At 43.6% G+C, this 19,210-nt stretch overlaps 1 protein-coding gene across 3 annotated transcripts in view; it reads right to left on the bottom strand.

Moving 5' to 3' along the window:
* Positions 1 to 19,210, bottom strand: part of ERICH3 (glutamate rich 3) — a 157,093-nt gene that overhangs the window by 45,787 nt on the left and 92,096 nt on the right. For all 3 annotated transcript variants that reach the window (XM_040360695.1, XM_040360693.1, XM_040360694.1), the window contains exons 6-11: positions 18,575 to 18,730; positions 16,080 to 16,283; positions 12,097 to 12,277; positions 9,271 to 9,457; positions 6,461 to 6,753; positions 2,300 to 2,536 (exon numbers count right to left, since the gene is read on the bottom strand). In XM_040360695.1, the coding sequence (XP_040216629.1) occupies positions 2,300 to 2,536; positions 6,461 to 6,753; positions 9,271 to 9,457; positions 12,097 to 12,277; positions 16,080 to 16,283; positions 18,575 to 18,730 (1,258 nt within the window). The remainder of the gene's footprint in view (positions 1 to 2,299; positions 2,537 to 6,460; positions 6,754 to 9,270; positions 9,458 to 12,096; positions 12,278 to 16,079; positions 16,284 to 18,574; positions 18,731 to 19,210) is intronic.

The raw sequence follows: 19,210 nt of genomic DNA, 5'->3' as shown, positions 1-19,210 counted from the left end.
TGTGAATGAGTATGGGGTACATAGTACCCCTACCCATTCACAAAAAATGTGTAAAAAGTGAATAAAGACAGTACACAAGTTTTTGACAATTCCTCTATTAAAAAATTAAAAACAATGTCCCTGCTATAGATTCCTCTCACACGACCCGCTAAACACGAAAAAAAAGGGAAAAAAAAAGAAAAACAACCTCCAGCCCCAAACTCTCCCTGCTCCTCCGCCTGACATTTCTTAATTAGCTAAGAGGCAAAGTCACCGATGATGTCAGTGGGTGACTCCGCCCCCTTTGTGAGGTCACCGACCGGGGCATGCTGGGTGGGTCGATGACATCACAGGGGGCATGTTCACCTGCTAACGTCATCCCCTTAGCTATTTAAGAAATAGAAAGCGAATAAACAAAGAATTTCATCCAATTTTTTACTATTTTATTTTCCAAACATATGTAGAAGAATACATATCGGCCTAAACTGATGAAGACATTTTATTTCTTGAATATTTTGGGGGGATATTTGTTATAGCAAAAAGTACAAAATATTGGGGGGTTTTTTGTCGCTCTTTTTTTTTAATAGCGCAAAAAATAAAAACTGCAGAGGTGATCAAATACCACCAAAAGAAAGCTCTATTTGTGGGGAAAAGAGGACATACATTTTGTTTGGGTACAACATCGCACGACCGCACAATTGTCAAACTACGTTGTGCTGTATCGCAAAAAATGGCCTTGTCAGGAAGGGGGCAAATCCTTCTGGGGCTGAAGTGTTTAAACAAGAAAGCAACAAGTACCATTGTGCTTCTGTTTATGCAACTACCTGTAGCAGAGAAACCCCCCCCCAGGTGCTGTCAAACCTGCCCCCCTTTCCTCCCCAGGTGCCAATGACCACTCTTATTGATGACAGAGACTCACTAGGGTTGATTTACCAACGACAACTAGACTGTGCACTTTGCAAGTGCAGTTGTTCCAGAGCTTAGTAATGAGGTTAAGCTTCACTTTGTAAAAAAATACCCAATCACATGCATGGAAAAAAATGCATTTTTGCCTGCATATGATTGGATGATGGAAGTCATCAAAGCTCCCGATCATTTACTAAGCTCTGGAGCAGATGCTCTTACAATTTGCTTTTAGTAAATCAACTCCATTATTTCCCTTGCAAAACATGGATCATCACAGGACCCAGCCAGCAGGTACAACGAGATCTTCAGTCACTGTGTTCCCTCACTGTGTGTTCTAACTGTGGGGTGGGGTGGAGGGTGGGAGTGACTGGAGGAGAAGACAGATCATTGTTCCTGGGAATTAGTAGGAACACACGATCCATCTCCTCTCCCCTTACAGAACTGGGATTTGTGTGTTTAAACACACACATCCCCATTCTCCTTCTGTCTTGAGCGATCGCGGGTACCCAGCGGACATCGCGCATCATCTTCAGGGACACGCCGGCAATAGCGTCTTAAAGCGTGAGTTCACCCCAAAAAAATGTTTTAACATTACATTCAGCCGAGTTGTCAGAATGACAATCGGCTGTTTTTTTTTATTTTATCCCCGTACATACCGTATTTTCACGGGTATGTCTTCTGCGAGACTGGGCGTTCCTAACTGATTGACAGGCTTCCGACCGTCGCATACCGCGCGTCAAGAGTTGCCGAAAGAAGCCGGACTGTGAGTCGGCTCTATACGGCGCCTGCGCACCGACGTTCGGCTTCTTTCGGCAACTCGTGACGCGCTGTATGCGACGGTCAGAAGTCTGTCAATCAATTTGGAACGCCCAGTCCCGCAGAAGACATACTTGGAAGCGGCGGTGAAAATACGTTATGTGCGGGGATAAAATAAAAAAAACAGCCGATTGTCATTCTGACAACTCGGCTGAATGTAATGTTAAAAAAATTTTTTGGGGTGAACCCCCGCTTTAAAGAGCCGAAGTTTACCTAAATCAATTTTTTGCACAGCCGTGCCAACCTGATGCTGCATAATAACTGCGGCGGCTGGTCGGTTAGCGGTTAATAACATGGCACTTTGACATCACAACTTTCCGCATCAAAGTTTTAGAAAAACAAGGAAAGCTAGGAACGTTTTTTAAGTGAAGTCAGGCTAAGTGCAGCAAAGTTAAAACCAATAATTTTGCCTCTTTATAAAATGCTGCACAAATTCACCATCCGTGAAACGGAAAAACATCCAGTCTTCCCTCTGGAAGTGAGATGTGTATTTACAGGCAAAGCCATACTTGGCCTCATGAAACTCCATACCCAGGAAGAGGTCTTGAATACATTTCGGTAATGATAGATTTAAATAGTAAAAAATACAGAAACCAACCTTGTTTATGCTCTTCAGAGTCGCTGTCACAGCTCCCTTCCCTTTCATCTCTGTCGCTGTCAGAGGCCTCGGGCTTCGCTTTTGATGGTGTGCTCCTTCCCGGCTCTTGGTCTAAATCATCTTTTTCATCATCTGAAGATGGCTCTGACTCTTCATCCACTTGATCATCAGCCTGTCGATCTTTATTACTCTTATCGTCAGGTTTGTCTTCTTCCGCTTCAAAATCTTCATCATAGTCTGCCAAAGGGAGAGGGAAAAGAAAAGACACAAGATGCACTCAAAAAGGAAAAAAATGCTTATTTTACAGGATTTAAACATAATCTGTGTTTAAAGAGAACCAGCCAGTTAGTTAAAGCCCAACTTTAGAAACCCACCGAAAATTCACCCTTGTGGTGGAGCTGCGTTTGCACTGCAAGGGGTAACTGCTTGTTTAGACTAGGGATATCAAAATGAGGCGCTTTTATTTACCTGATCCTCTGCCCCCCTGCCAAATGACGCTCCCCTGGGTTCCAGTGGTGAACTGTCTCTTGGCATTCTCACATCCAATGCAGGGACATGGTCTTGATGATGTCAGGGCCTTAGACCCAGGACTAGGATAAAGGGGTGGGTGGGAGGGACGACTGCCCTGGGTGCAATGGTTTACTGGGGGCGCCTTCCTTCTGTTGCAAGGTTGACAGGAGTAGTGACAGCCGCAGTGATTTTGACAAGCAAGTGACTGCTGGGTGTAGGATCCCCTAATCTTGCACATCATGAGCAGGGAGGGGGGCGCAGTTTGGAATCTTTGCCCTAAATGCTGGGTGACCTTGTCCCGGCACTGCTTAGACTACTGGAAAAGACCAGTCTAGTGGGGAAGACCAGTCTAGTAGTGTGGAGGAGCAGAAGATATTATTCTAGCATTAAAAGATAAAAAAATTTGCAGCGTGATGAATGTGCTATCTCCATTACAAACGCTAGTTTTACCAGACCAATCGCTTCCATCTCGTACTTGATTCAGAGCATGTGTGGAATTTTGTGCGTTGGAATTGTCCGCACACGCTTGAAATTTATGAGAACGGATTTTGTTGTCGGAAAATTTGAGAACCAGCTCTCAAATTTTTGTTGGCGCAAATTCCGACAGCAAATGTCCGATGGGGCCTACACACGGTCGGAATTTCCAACAACAAGCTCCCATCGAACATTTGTTGTAGGAAATTCCGAGCGTGTGTACATTAGTGTATTTTATGTGAGGCCCAAGACAATTCTTCTTCTTCCAATGTAGACCAGGAAGGTCAAAAGATTGGACACCTCTGGTGTAGTCCATCCTACTCAAAGTTTAAGGTTTTGTACATTCTGAGATACTTTTTTGCTCAGCAGTTGTATAGAATATATTTGTTTGGGTCACCGTAGCCTCTCTGTCACCTCAAACAAACTGGCCATTCTTCTGACTTCTACCATCAACAAGGCCTTTCTGTCCTTAGAACTTCCATTTATTAGATGTTTTTTGTAAACTCTAATGCCACGTACACACGACCGTTTTTAATGTCATGGAAAAAAAAAAAGACGTTTTTCTCAACGTGATTCTTGACAAGCCTGCCTTGCATACACACGATCGTGCAAAAAAAATGCTTGAGCAAAGCGCGGTGACGTACAACACGTACGACGGCACTATAAAGGGGAAGTTCCATTCGGATGGCGCCACCCTTGGGGCTGCTTTTGCTGATTTTGTGTTAGTAAAAGTTTGATGAGAGACGATTCGCGCTTTTCAGTCTGTTAGGCCTCGTACACACGACCGAGTTTCTCGGCAAAAAACAGCAAGAAACTTGCTGGGAGATATTTTTTTGCCGAGTAAACCGGTCGTGTGTACATTTTCCTCAAGGAAACTGTCGAGAAACTCGACGAGCCAAAAAGAGAGCAAGGTCTCTATTTCCTCGACGGGAATGGAGAAACTTGCCTTGTCGAGTTCCTCGACAGCCTAACAAGGAACTTGACGAGGAAAACGATGTGTTTCGCCCGTCGAGTTCCTCGATTGTGTGTACGAGGCTTTACAGCGTGACAAATGTGCTATCTCCATTACAAACGCTAGTTTTACCAGAACGAGCGCTCCCGTCTCATAACTTGCTTCTGAGCATGCGCTTTTTCCTGTCGTTAAAGCCTACACACGACCGTTTTTCACGATGTTAAAAAAACGACAAGAAAAATTAGAGCATGTTCTAAATTTTTAATGCCCATTTTTCACGTCGAGAAAAATGCTCTGGAGCCCACACACAATCATTTTTAATGACCAATTTAAAAAATGGCATTTTTCTCATCATGAAAAACGGTCGTGTGTACGCGGCATAACAACTGTTGTATGTTAAAATCCCAGGAGATGGGCAGTTACAGAAATACCGAAACCAGCCCATCCACCGCCAACAATCATGCCACGGTCAAAATCTACGAGATCAAATTTTTTCTGTGTTCTGTTTTTTTTTTCATGAACATCCACTAAATCTCCTGACCTGTATCTGTATAATTTTATCCACACACGTCCACATGATTGGCTGACTAGATACATAAATAAGCAGGTGCCCAGATGTTCCTAATAAATTGCTCAGTGAGTTAGCCAATAAAAGGACTCACTGGGACCTCATCCACACCTGAGCGTTTTGTAGCTGGAATGCCCATTATTATACCCAATATGATATTCAATGTATTTCAAGGATGGCTGTCCACATATGAGCGATGGATGCTCGGCAGCCGATGCTCCAAAAGTTACATGAACAGAATGAAGCCTAATTCGGAGGCAGAAAAAGGAATTTTTGGCCCCACAGACCTGGGAGTTAATTAAAATGCCATATCAAATCGCATTTTTTTAAGCATTTTTCAGGCTTTTTTTTTTACTTGTAAGAACTGGTCACTTTCCTCTAGTGAATGGGTGCTCAACCTGTGGCCCTCCAGCTTTTAGGGAACGACAATTCCCATCATGCCTCTGACTTTGGGAGTCAAGCTTGTAACTGTCAGTGGCTTGCAATGCATCATGGGACTTGTAGTTCTGCAACAGCTGGAGGGCAACAGGTTGAGCACCCATGCTCTAGTGCTTTCCATTGGCTAAAACAAAAACATGGTATATCCAGGAAGACTCTTTGACAGTGCACCTATATATTTCCCGGGGCAGACATACCATTTGTGCAGACTGTGCAGCTCCACAAGGGTCCCTCTGGGAGTTTGGAACTCATGGTGGTGTTCAGGGTATCAAAAAGACAACTGTGTATCTGCATATATCTATCTATCTCTCCAGATATACAGAATTAATAAATGTTTGCCATTGGGCAGTGCTTGAATGCCCTAAAAAAAGTCTCACACGGGGAAGCTTTAATGACTATATTCACCAATGTATATAAATTTGTACGTGATTTTTTCAACTTCCTATTTAGCTAAAAAAGAAAGAAGAAAAGAAAAGAAAAGAAAAAAAGAAATAGTATGATAACACTGCCATCTGTAGATAGCAACAGGTACTGCAAATAGACCTTAACTTGAACCCGTGAGTATAAGAATGGGGGAGCTGCCCCTGCTGGACTGTTTTTAGAGGTTCATTTTCAGGGGTCGTGATCTAAATCTTGGTTTTGCCACCTCCTGGGACACCGCTGGTGCAAGCATGCAGACAGTGGAGACTAAAAAAGTCTGATCTCCAGTGCATACCTCCCAACATTTTGAGATGGGAATGAGGGACATCTACTAACAAACGTATGTAGGCATAGGACACGCCCCCTTGACACATCTGTTGTTTAGCATTGCATGTTTTCAGGCACTGGGGGCAGAAGAAGAGGTATTTAGGCAGCTTTTGAGTGAGTCCCATTCACACTGTGACACACCACGCCGGGCATCACGCATATGTGCATTTTTTGTGCTATAAATATAGGGCAGTCCATTCTTTTCAGTGGGCTGTCCAACAGGCAACAAACGTGGCAAAGTAGCTTATACACCTTTTTGAGCTTCAAGCTTTGCATGTTTTTTTACACAAAAAAAATACACTTCTATTTGCCGTGTTTGGAATGCCATTAACAATGAATGGCACCACAAGTGTGACATTTGCTTTTTAAGTGCTTTTGGCAAAATTGCTACACACAGAAGGTTAAGATAAAAAATCTTCTGCCTTTACAACTCCTTTAAATTATACCTCTTAAAAATGTTCTTTGAACTTACCATCCTGGGCTTCGTCATCTGCTGAATACTCGTCCGTCTTCTTATTCTCTCCATGTTCTTCTTCTTCCTCTTGATAGTCCATATTAGACTTATGTTCCTTTGGATCGTCATCCACTTGGACAGACATTTCCTGTTCTTGTTTACCATCAACTTCATCATAGCATCTTTCCGTAGGCTCATTATCCATCTCTGGTTTGTCATTCTGTTCCTCCTCCCCATTCTTGTCTAGGATGGTCTTGCTCTTTGGAGCTGGGGGAGATGGCTTCTTATCTAGGCCCAATGCAATGATACATCTGCAATAAAACCAATGTGTAAATGAAACGTGGGCTGAGGTCATCTCCTATTCCCGGAAATACTACACAAAAAGGGGGAATCTGTCCAAAGTGAGGGCAACTCTCGAAAAGTTGTCACGGGCATGAGCTTCCCCAATTCATATAACAAATGTAAGACTTTGGATTTACCATCTTTCTGCTCTGGTGACGATGGATGAATCTCCCCAAAGGAGACACAGAGAGCAATAAAAACCTTACAGATTTTATCTATTCCCTACTCCAGGGGTCTCCAAACTTTTCAAATAAAGGGCCAGTTTATTGTCCTTCAGACTTTAGGAGGGCCGTATTGTGGCCAGTGGGGGCAGAACATGTCTTGGGCCCAGCTTCAGTGAGAATAAATTTGGCTTTAGGGTTGGTGGTAAGTAGGAGGAGGAGTAATGTCCCTATCAGTCGGAGGAATAGTATCCCATCATTGGAATCAGTGGAAGAAACAGTGCCCCATTGTTGGTGTCAGTGGGAGGAATAGTGCCTCATATCAGTGGGAGGAATAGTGCCCCAAGGGCCAGATAAAGGCAAGCAAGGGGCCACAGTTTGGAGACCCCTGCCCTACTCTATCCAAAACGAAATGAAAGATTTTGGGTACAAATACATAAAAAAAATGTTTTTAAAGTACCTCATTCTGTCTTCATACTAGGCTCCCATAGTTTCCCACATGGTGGATAGCTTTGCAATGTGCTGTACTGGGAAAAGTCCTGTATGTTGTACTGATTTTAGTGCATACTGCTACAACGTGGTGGAGTAGACTGGTCAGGTAGGAGACATGGCATTTTGCCTCATTTTGGGGTGGGACTGCGCTGCAATACGCCCAAAACCGAGACCAATGGTGACACTAATGATTCTAATGACTACCAGGGAACTTTGGTGGGATCTCCTTCCTGCAGGCTGTGGCTATGGGACAGGAAGTGAACAGAAATCCACAATGGGACACAGATAGCCAAAAAAAACAACTGACAGGGGTTATAACCCTTAGGCCTTGTACACACGACCGTTGTTCTCGGCAAAAACCAGCAAGAAAACTGCTGGCAGAGCTTTCTTGCTGAGAAAAACATTTTTGTGTAAGAGGCTTTCGGGTTTCATGTCAAAAAATCTGGCCAGAATCTCGACGAGAAAAATAGAGAACCTGCACTCTATTTTCTCGTCGAGATTCTTGTCGGCCTGTTTCCCGACGAGAAACCCGAGAGTGTGTATACTTACCTGTCGCCGTGGAAACCCACGCATGCTCGAAATGACTTTGACACATGCGCGGTAGCTTCCACGGCATAGGTAGAGTGAAGCAAGATGGCGGTGACGGCATCGAATGTGACGAGCGCATGCTCGTTGTACGCGATGTCACCGCATTCTTGCCTTTCAAGAGAACCGCGGTTCCTTTGAAAAGGTTAGTGTGTACACTCGGGCGGCAAGAGATTCTTGCCAAGAATCTCGTCGGGAAAAACAACGCTTTTTTTCTGACGAGATTCTTGCCCGTGTGTACAAGGCCTCACACATAAAAGTCTTAGGTAAGCCAAGGTGCAATATCCCAAGTGTACACAATACTCAAAAAAAAAAAAATCTGAGTTTTTGAAAGCATCAGAAAATAAAAATACAATTATAAAACAATCAATTTTATTAAGTAATACATAAAACCATAATAAAAACAAGGCTAGTAAGAAAGTTTTTTTTTTTTACACTATTGTTTTTGAAACCACCAATTAAACACATATTACATCAACACAATTTTACAATCAATCGGATTTTGACCGACTGTTACATGTGAGTCCAACGTGTTTCAATTCCTAAAGAATCTTCCTCAGGGAGAGGTGGGTGGTCACTAGTGTCAACTACATGAGTATAGACAGCACAAAACAAAGATAGCTGAAGACCTACACAGCAAATAGACAGAGGGAAAATAAGGGGCGCCATGATTCCCCCCCCCCCCCCCTACTAAAATTAACATCTTGTGCCACAATTGGTTTTAACGTCCAAGAGCGGGCAACCAATCAAACCACAAAACAACAACAATGCCTAAATTAATACCATATAATAGAATGGAATCCCCAAAGCTTCTGCAGGGCAGCAGTTATTATGGTTTTATGTAATACTTAATAAAATGTATTGTTTTTGAATTTTCTTTTTCTTTTTTTAGGGATATAAACCAACCCTACGCTATCCAAAATGAAAAACAATTTGCATTTAATTCTACTTTAAGCTGTGACTTTAGCAGTTTGCCTGAACTTCTAATGTAGGTGTGTCGGGTATCTGGCCTCCTGGGGCATTATTGAAGAAATTCATAGGTGGGTATGACCTCTAGGCACCTACATTTAGTGCCTGATGCCTCCTTACCTGGTAAACATTCAATTTAATCAGTAACAGCTTACTTAGAGTAAAACATAGCATGAGAGTTACTAACAGAAATGTTTATTTTATTTTTTTACCATTCCATTGCTTTTACTGAGATTGAAGCATTTTGTTTTCAGGACTCGTCCTCGGGTCAAGCGTTACCTGTAACAAGGAGAAGCTCCTTCGACGTTGACGAATCCGAAATACCCGTTTTTGCCTCCGAGGCGCGCTCCTTTGCGGTGCTTGTACTCACAGCATGAGCTTAAACGGTCCACCTGGATCCCATTAATGTAGAAGGTGAGGCTAAACGGGAAGCCACGGTGACGCCTGGAGACCAAACTGAAATGCTCTGAAACCGTAAACACACTTGTCACAAGGCGCGAAGGTATGACCATAAACGCAAAATCTATTTCATGCAATAAAGAGGATTTCCACATTTATTGACTTTCGATTCAGTATCTTGTTTATCCCTTGCTCCGTTTATTTTTTTATTTTTACATTTTTACCTTGCCTTTTTTATTCCTGTGCTTTTTGACCAAATTCTTTCTATTCAGGTGCAGATAAAACAATGATTCATGAGATAGTCTAAGGCTCACTTCTTAAGAAAATAAATAATGATCACCCGTGGGATGTTTTCCATTGTTTTACTGACAATTTGATCTTTAAAAATTCAGATTGGTGAAATTGTGTTCATGTTCACAGATTGTTGATTAAAGTAAACATGAATGGCTTCGGGTCAATTTAATTTGTGTTTTGTAATGTGTTTAAATTGCTAATTTATATATACAGTAAAACCTTGGTTTGAGAGCGTTTTGCAAGACAAGCAAACTTTGTAAATACATTTTGACTTGATATACAAGCTATGTCTTGATATACAAGTAGCGTCATCTCACAACTGAGTATAAGGCCCCTTTCATACTGGGGCGTTTTTCGAGCGTTATTCAAGTGTTATTCAAGCGTTTTTCAAGCGTTTTTCGAGCATTATTCAAGCATTATTCGAGCAAAGCCTCATCTGCAATCCCAATGTGCTGGTAAAGCACTGCTAAGACCCTAACATTTGAGGGCGTTTTTGCAGTGCCTCAGTGTGAAAGGGTAAGGCGTTTTTACAGCGCTTTCAATTCATTTCAATGGAGAGGGGCATTTTTGGAGCGTTTTTTTCAGCGCCCAAAAGCTGCTCCAAAGATGCTGCTTGTAGGACTCAGTGTGAAAGGGTCCATTGAGATGCATGAAGAGCGTTTTATGAGCGTTTTAATAGCGCTTAATGCTAAAACTCTGTAAAAACACTTCGGTGTGAAAGGGGTCTAAAAGAGAAGAGAGGCCCCTCTAAATGTAGCAATATGGTTACATTTAGGCCCCATTCACACGAGGCGGACTCCGTTCCTGTTTTTAGCAGATAGGATAGGGTCGGATGTCAGCGGACATGTCTCCACTGACATCCGACGCTCCATAGGGATGCATGGAGGGGCCGTTCAGGTCCGCCGTCAAAACTGACAGGCGGACCCGAACGGTCCGTCGTGTGAATGAGGCCTTAATGTAAAATTCGTAAATTTGAAAACTCATAAATTCGAAAACTGGAAAATTCGAAAATCTGAAATAATAACAAACTAATAATAACTTAAAGGGTCACTAAAGGAATTTTTTTTTTTCTTTAAAATAACAAACATATTGTACTTACCTCCACTGTGCACTTCGTTTTGCACAGAGTGTCCCCGATCCACGTCTTCTGGGGTCCCTTGGCGGCTGTCTCTGGTCCTCTCCGCAAGAACTCATCACCTTCATGTGAGAGAGCTCGCATGGTGATGAGTCCTTGCGGGCGCGCTCCCGTGATACAGCGAGCGACCATAGCTGCTCGCTGTATCACTCGGCCCCACCCCTCGGCACGCCAAGTCACTGGATGTGATTGACAGCAGCGCCAGTCAATGGCTGCGCTGCTCTCAATCCATCCGCTCTAGCCAATCAGCGGCCAGGCTGAGCGGCGAAGAGAATCTCGGGACCGAGCGCGGGACTTTTGAGGGGTTAGGTAAGTAAAACGGGGGCTTGGGGGGGGGCCTGCATCATCAGATGTTTTTTCACCTTAATGCATAGATTGCATTAAGGTGAAAAAAAAAATTTCCTTTACAACTCATTTATCTATTACTAACTATTAAATTATAGATATTGAAATTTCCTTTCAAATTTGGCTGTTAGTGAACGTAACAAATACAAATTTATCCAAAAGTTACAAATTATCCAAAATAACGAATGCCGCATCTAAACAAATGGAACGGAACAAATTAATAATAAATAAGAATAATAAAATGTTTTTATTATTATTATGTTATTTACTATTCTTAATTTGTGATGTTCCATTTGTTTAGATGCGGCATTTGTTGTCAGAACGGCGATCTGCCTTGTTTGCATAGCAAGACCAGCATTCTGCCTCTGTGCTGGATGATCGGCGGGTGCCAGTGGGATCGAGTCTCTGGTACCCACAGATCAGCTCCCAGCCGGCGAATATGCGTACCCCCTACCCGGAAATGTCGGATCACGTTCTCGGTATGTGATCCGGCGCAGCATTGCCACCATATATGTAAGGTATAGGGTCGGCAAGTGGTTAAATACCACTAATTTGGGGTTTAGATCTACTTTACCAGCACACTGACTGATTTTACTTGCCAGAGTTGAATTATTCACAAGACAGCCTAGGAAGGAACTTAGGGCCCATTAGATATGTAGGAGGCCCAGCTAGAACCATCATGCTCCTACAGTAACAGGCGGGATAATAAAATTGGTCATATCTGTGCACCTGCCTGTCGCTGTCGCTGTTCAAGGGGGTTCCATTGGTAGGCAGATAGTACCTCATGGGGTCACATTAGTACAGAAAGAGCAAATTATGTGCCTTCTCTGTACCTATATCAACCATAGGGGTGGGGCAGCCAAAACTCCTACATTGCGTAGTGCGCCATCCCCTCCTTCTCAACTCAAAGTGATTGATTTTCCAATCCTCACCATCTTCCAGAAGTCTCCCTTTAAAAACGCAGAGGTTCTCCCCGCCACAGTGCTGCTGAAAGACCTTAATTTCGTCTCTGTAGTCATCATCGTCGTGTGATAGATGGACGTTTTTTCCTAGATAAACCATGGTCATTTTTACATTACTGTGCAAGGACGTTTTATGAAACTTTCCCGTATCCTGGAAAAAAAAAAAAAAAAAAAAGATAAATCACGTCACTCTGCCGGCAAATCAGCACAAGGCTGGCTATTGCTATAAAACATCGGTGTCACAAAGCAGTCCTAGGACAGTCTCAGATCACCGGCTTCCAAGAACTTTAATAATCCGGAGCTGCTCCTGACATGCAATGCCGGTGATTTGTGAGGACAGAGGCTGAATTATATACCGGTCCATGACATTAAAGGAACCTCAAATTGGAAATTTTCTGATACAAACCACAAGGGTGAAATATATTCCTTAATAATGCTTTAACTGCTGTTTCTTGTTCAAAAAGTTAAAGGTCACCTCTCCTTCCATTGAACAAAATGTCTTGTCGCCATGAAAGTCCTGAACAGGGTATGGATGTGTTATATGCATGGCTCCCAACTGGCCCTTCTTTGGAACCTGAAACCTCTGTCCCTTTTTTCTTTCCAGTTGTCCCTCTTTTTTTGGTCTGACAAGTAAACCTCTATAAACATGTACAATGTGACTACCAAATATACTACATATGTGGGTGGTGCAGCGTGGTGAGGCGGCAGTCCAGTTGCAGAAACAAAGGGCCAGATTCACGTACCTACGGCGCAGCGTAACGTAACCCGTTTACGTTACACCGCCGCAAGTCTTCAGTCTAAGTGCCCGATCCACAAAGCACTTACCTGGAAACTTGCGGCGGTGTATCGTAAACACGTCCGGCGCCAGGCGACCCAATTCAAATGGGGCGGGTACCATTTAAATTAGGCGCGCTCCCGCGCCGGACGTACTGCGCATGCTCCGGTCGCAATTTTCCCGACGTGCTTTGCGCAAAATTACGACGCGCCGACGTGTTGAGAATCGCGACGTGCGTAACGTACTTACGTCGGGAAAACAAAAAAATTCAAAAGCGAAGCGGGAAAGACGGGCATACTTTAACATGGTGGAGTAATTTTACACCATGTTAATAGCAGCCCTATCTTTGCGATGGGAATCTAAAACTTGCGACGACGTAACGACGGGAAAAACCTTTGTGGATCGCCGTAACTTCTAATTTGCATACCCGACGCTGTTTTACGACGCAAACTCCCCCCAGCGGCGGCCGCGGTACTGCATCCTAAGATCCGACAGTGTAAAACAATTACACCTGTCGGATCTTAGGGATATCTATGCGTAACTGATTCGGTGAATCAGTCGCATAGATACTCTGAGAGATACGACGGAGTATCTGAGATACTCCGTCGTATCTGAGATACTCCGTCGTATCTCCTTTGTGAATCTGGCCCAAAGCTTTTATTAAAGTTAAAGTTTGGCAATTCACAACAAGCCTGGCGGGAACGCACCTGACCAGGCACATTCACAGAATGTAACAGCGATGAGTAGGACAGCAGGTCTCGGACATGCTGAGAGCATCTATCTGGAGGGGCGGAATGCAGCCTGACCAGACCGTGCCCAAATGGGGATGTCTTCAAGAAGGATGGCGTGTCCCCGTTCTTTCTCTACGTATCTGGAACCTCTCAGTGCCACTAATCACTGTCCCGTCAGATGGGTGACCTGTCCCTACACTACCCACACGCAATATGTGCGCCTTATGTTCCCAGGCCATGGTTCCCTAGCCTGGGAACCATGGCCTTAAAAAGGCTCTACATGACTCAAGATGGCAGTCAAAGTTTCATAAGGGGGGCAGTATCCAATCGGATAGCTTCCCCAGTGACCTAGGAAACCATAGAGGAACCATGTTCCTCTTGACTTCCCCTCCAGCTGCAATGCCGCTGCAGTCAAGCGCCACCGACAGTGGAGAAAATAGACTGTACCTGCCTATATGTACATTAAAGCTTTAATCCATGTTAGATGCTGTGGGCACACTGGTGATTGCTTACACTGTTTTTGTTCTTGCCCTGTAGTCCGAAAATTTTGGAGAGATGTTGGTTCCTTTATTTCATTGGTGTTGGGCCTTTCTAATATTCTGCATCCCAAAAAAAATATTTTGAGAATATTTGGTGATCTGGTGATTCCTAAACATTCTATAAGGTTGTTACGCATTTTATATTTCTTTGCTAAAGAAACAACTTTATTATCCTGGAAAGGGACAACCCTCCACATATCAAACTCTGGGCTAAAAGGAATAAATTATACATTACCTTTGTATAGGCTAACATTTGAACTCAGGATTCACCCAATCTATTAGACCTGGTGACCACTGTCATTGACATAGCAAGTGATGGAAAATTGTCACTGGAACAGGAGAGGAGAGGAAATCTTCCAATGAGGACACCTGATTACCCGGAGCTGAAGGGTAATCTTTCACATTTGGGGAAGTTATTGTAGACGGCAATAAAAGTCTAATGCCGCGTACAGACAATCGCACATTCGGACAACAAAACCGTGATTACATTTCCGACGGATGTTGGCTCAAACTTGTCTTGCATACACAGGATCACACAAATGTTATCGGAAATTCCGAACGCCAAGAACGTGGTGACGTACAAGACGTACGACGGCACTATTAAAAGGAAGTTCAATAGCAGTCGTTTTAGTAGAAGTTTGGTGAGAGACGATTCGCGCTTTCCAGCCTCATGCTTTTCAGTCTGTGAGGCCTCGTACACACGACCGAGGAACTCGACGGGCGAAACACATCGTTTTCCTTGTCGAGTTCCTTGTTAGGCTTGTCGGGGAACTCGACAAGCTTGCTTTGCGTACACACTGTCAAGACAAAATCTCCTCGTTCTCAAACGCGGTGACATACAACACATACAACGGCAGGGGAAGTTCGATTCCACTGGCTAAACTCTTGGGGCTGGTTTTGCTAATGTGTTTGCGTGTTAAGTAAAAGTTTGTTAAGAGACGATTTGCACTTTTCAGTCAGTTACAGCTTGAAAAATGTGTTATCTCCATTACAAATGCTACTTTTACTCCCGTCTCATACTTCATTCTGAGCAAGCGTGGGTTTCTTAGCATACAGACGTCCGAGTTTCTCGTCGGAAACCAGCCCGACCAGGAACTCGACGAGCCAATTTGGGACTCCCGTCAAGGAAATAGAGAACTTGCTCTCTTTTTGGCTCGTCGAGTTTCTCGACAGTTTCCTCAACGAAAATGTACACACGACCGGTTTCTTCGGCAAAAAAATATCTCCCAGCAAGTTTCTTGCTGGTTTTTGCCGAGAAACTCGGTCGTGTGTACGAGGCCTCACAGCGTGATGAATGTGCTATCTCCATTACGAATGCTAGTTTTACCAGACCGATCGCTTCTGTCTCGTACTTGATTCAGAGCATGCATGGAATTTTGTGCATCAGAATTGTCCACACACAATCTAAATTTCCGAGAACGGATTTTGTCGCGAAAATTTGAGAACCAGCTCGCAAGTTATTGTTGTAGAAAATTCCAACAGAAAATGTCCGATGGGGCCTACACACAGTCGGAAATTTTGACAACAAGCTCCCATCGAACATTTGTTGTCGGAAATTTCGAGCGTGTGTACGCGGCATAACAGTAGATTACTTCTTCCCTACTTGTGATGAGCTTGAGTTTGGTTCGAACTTGGGGGGGTATGCGCATTACATTATTGACTCAACATGAATGAATGAAAAACTTATATAGCGCGGCACATGCAAACTGAATCGCCTCTGGGCCACAATGACATTGACCACTGATGTCATGAGCACCCCAACCCCTTTCTGTAAAGGAAACTGCAGGGTGGGGAATGTCCCAAATGAATGGCATGCATTCTCTTACCCCTGATAGTTGTATTGGTATTCCCATTGACAGAAATGCTACAGATACAAAATGGCAATTTGCACACAGTGGCAATATCTACCTTAGCGGTAATCTCAAGCTCATTTGGCGCGGTGGTGGGTCGGTACCGTCTCCCTCTGGATATGGTGCTCACTGACTTCTTTGGTTGTTTCTGGAGTGGCGGTGGCACGGGCATCACAAAGTTGTTAATGATAGGAAGGCGATAAGGTGAGATGCCTACTGAATGATCTGTGGAATTCATTGTCTTGAAAATATCCTTTTCAGTCTGAAAGGCAGAGGAACAGCTGGCTGGTTATATGATTCTCAGCGATTACCGATCTGAAGCTGAACATCAGATCTAACAGCAGCTACAGTGCCTTGAAAAAGTATTCATACCCCTTGAAACTTTTCACATTTTGTCATGTTATAACCAAAAACGCAAAATGTATTTTATTGGGATTTTATGTGATAGGCCAACACAAAGTGGCACATAATTGTGAAGTGGAAGGAAAATGATGAATAGATTTCAACATTTTTAAGAAATAAATATCTAAAATGTGTGGTGTGCATTTGTATTCAGTCCCCTTTACTCTGATACCCCTAACTAAAATCTAGTGGAACCAATTGCCTTTAGAAGTCACCTAATTAGTAAATAGAGTCCACCTGTGTGTAATTTAATCTCAGTATAAATACAGTACAGCTGTTCTTTGAAGCCCTCAGAGGTTTTTCACAGAACCTTAGTGAACAAACAGCACCATGAAGGCAAAGGAACACACCAGACAGGTCAGGGATAAAGTTGTGGAGAAGTATAAAGCAGGGTTAGGTCATAAAAAAATATCCCAAGCTTTGAACATCTCACGGAGCTCTGTTCAATCCATCATCCGAAAATGGAAAGAGTATGGCACAACTGCAAACATACCAAGACATGGCAGTCCACCTAAATTGACAGGCTGGGCAAAGAGAGCATTATGCAGAGAAGCACCTAATAATGTGTATGAATGGCCCAGCCAAAGTCCAGACCTAAATCCAATTGAGAATCTGTGGCAAGACTTGAAAATTGCTGTTCACAGACGCTCTAAATCCAATCTGATAGAGCTTGAGCTATTTTGCAAAGAAGAATTTTTGCTATATATATATATATAGATATATATATATATATATATAGATATATTTTGCTATATAATATGCTATACTTACCTGTTTCGTGCAGTGGTTTTGCAGCCCCGATTCTCCTTTTTTAGGATCCTTGCTGGCACTCCTGGCCCCTCCCTTCTTTCAAGTGCTTGCTGTGGGGGCACCTAAGCAGACTTGCTCCCAAGTCACTGTTGTTCGTGTCCATTCAGACTCGGAGATTCAGCTCGACCCTGCCCCCCTCTCTTCTCATTGGCTCACTGTGATTGACAGCAGCCGGAGCCAATGGCTAACGATGCTGTCTCAGCCAATGAGGAGGGAGAGTCCCCGGAGAGCTGAGACTCTCGTGCTGGATCACGATAGGGCCCAGGTACGTATTAGGGGGGCTGGGGGGGGGGCTGCTGCACACAGAAGGTTTTAAGGTAAAAAACCTTCAAGCTTTTATAACCTCTACTGCCAAACTTCTAACTAGAAAATCTGTAAGGTGAACTTATACTGGACCCCTCCCCATCTCCCCAGTCCCATTGTACTGGAGTCCCGCGATCCCCCACTGTCAGTGACAACTGCCAAATCCCTGTGGCTTAATCGCCTATCCATACCTCAAAAAAAGTCACATTTATGGCGCTGACCAATTAGAATCTGTCTAGCCCATCCTATGAGCGCTGCAAGGAGAGAAATCCAGGAGGATTTCAAATCCCCAGACCAGTGAAGTGGCGTCCTGATGGCTGACAGGGGGGGTCGTGGGACTATGGTACAACGGGACTGAGGGGACTAGGGAGGGAATCCAGTGTAAGTTCACCTTACAGATTTTCTGAGTGGTCAACCCCCCTGTGTTCTCTATTCACCTGGAAAGCCACTGAGCACAGGATGCTGAAGACAGCGAGGACCACTGAAGTAGCGGTGCCTACAGGGGCGGACTGACCATTGGGGCTCTCGGGCACTGCCCGAGGGCCCCATCAGGGTTGCCAGGCTCAATAAAACCAGGGACAATATGTAAAAATCTGTGTTTATTTTACATCTGTCCCTGATATGTTTGAAACCGACATGCTTTTGATGTGAAAATCCTGAGATTTTAGCTGCCCCGCCTCTGCACTGCCTCCTGGCGTGGTGGCCATCTGTAAGCCCCGGGGCCCCATAATCTTCTATTGCCCGGGGGCCTCATGAGTTGTCAGTCCGCCCCTGGGTGCCTACTACACTGATTCTCAGCTTCAATGGGTATTGGCTAGGTATGGTACATGCATAGTTACGTTGGTCCAAGATAGACCCAAGTAACTATGCAAAAAAGTACCTGGAATTCAGCTTAACTTTTAAAGCTACAACGACATGCTAAAACGTATAAGAGGTTTTAGTTATTGGCTTTACATATATTTTAATAAATTAATCAAAAAAAGAAGAAATTGTTACTTAATAAATAAATATTTGCAGATAATTATATCAGTATCTTACCCCGCTGTGATAGCGATGATTGTCATCTTCAGAAACGTGCTTGTGGTGGGACAACATCTTTGTTCCGTTTCCAAACGAGGTGTTTGCTGGTAGCGGCTGCAGCCGGGCTGGTCGCTGCATCTGACCCGGCGCAGTGTTTGGTCGTGGCGATGAGACCTTCAGGAGTTAAAAGAAGGAAAGGGTAACTTTACCCTGTAGCTGACAATACAGATGTATACATTACATGCAAAATATAGACATTTTACTATGCAGCACGTTGAATAAAGTCTGGTAAAAAAAAATACATAGTTACAAAAAGACACAAATCCATCAACCAATAAAAGGGAAAAAATGTAATTAAATAAAAAAATGTATACAATCCTATACCCACAGTTGATCCAGAGGAAGGCAAAAAAAAATCAGCAAAGCATGATCCAGCAGGGGAAACAATTCCTTCCTGATCCCCCGAGAGGCAATTGGATATTCCCTGGATCAACTTTACCTATAAAATGTTAGTATCCAGTTATATTATGTACATTTAGGAAAGTATCCAGGCCTTTTTTTAAAACCAATCTACTGAGCTGGCCAGAACCACCTCTGGAGGGAGTCTGTTCCACATTTTCGCAGCTCTTACTCTGAAGACACCTTTCCGAATTT

The sequence above is a fragment of the Rana temporaria genome, chromosome 7 (genome assembly GCF_905171775.1).
Source record: "Rana temporaria chromosome 7, aRanTem1.1, whole genome shotgun sequence".
Classification (NCBI taxonomy): Eukaryota; Metazoa; Chordata; class Amphibia; order Anura; family Ranidae; genus Rana; species Rana temporaria.
Note: the sequence above shows the minus strand (reverse complement) of the source record. Positions and strands in the feature narration are given on the sequence as shown.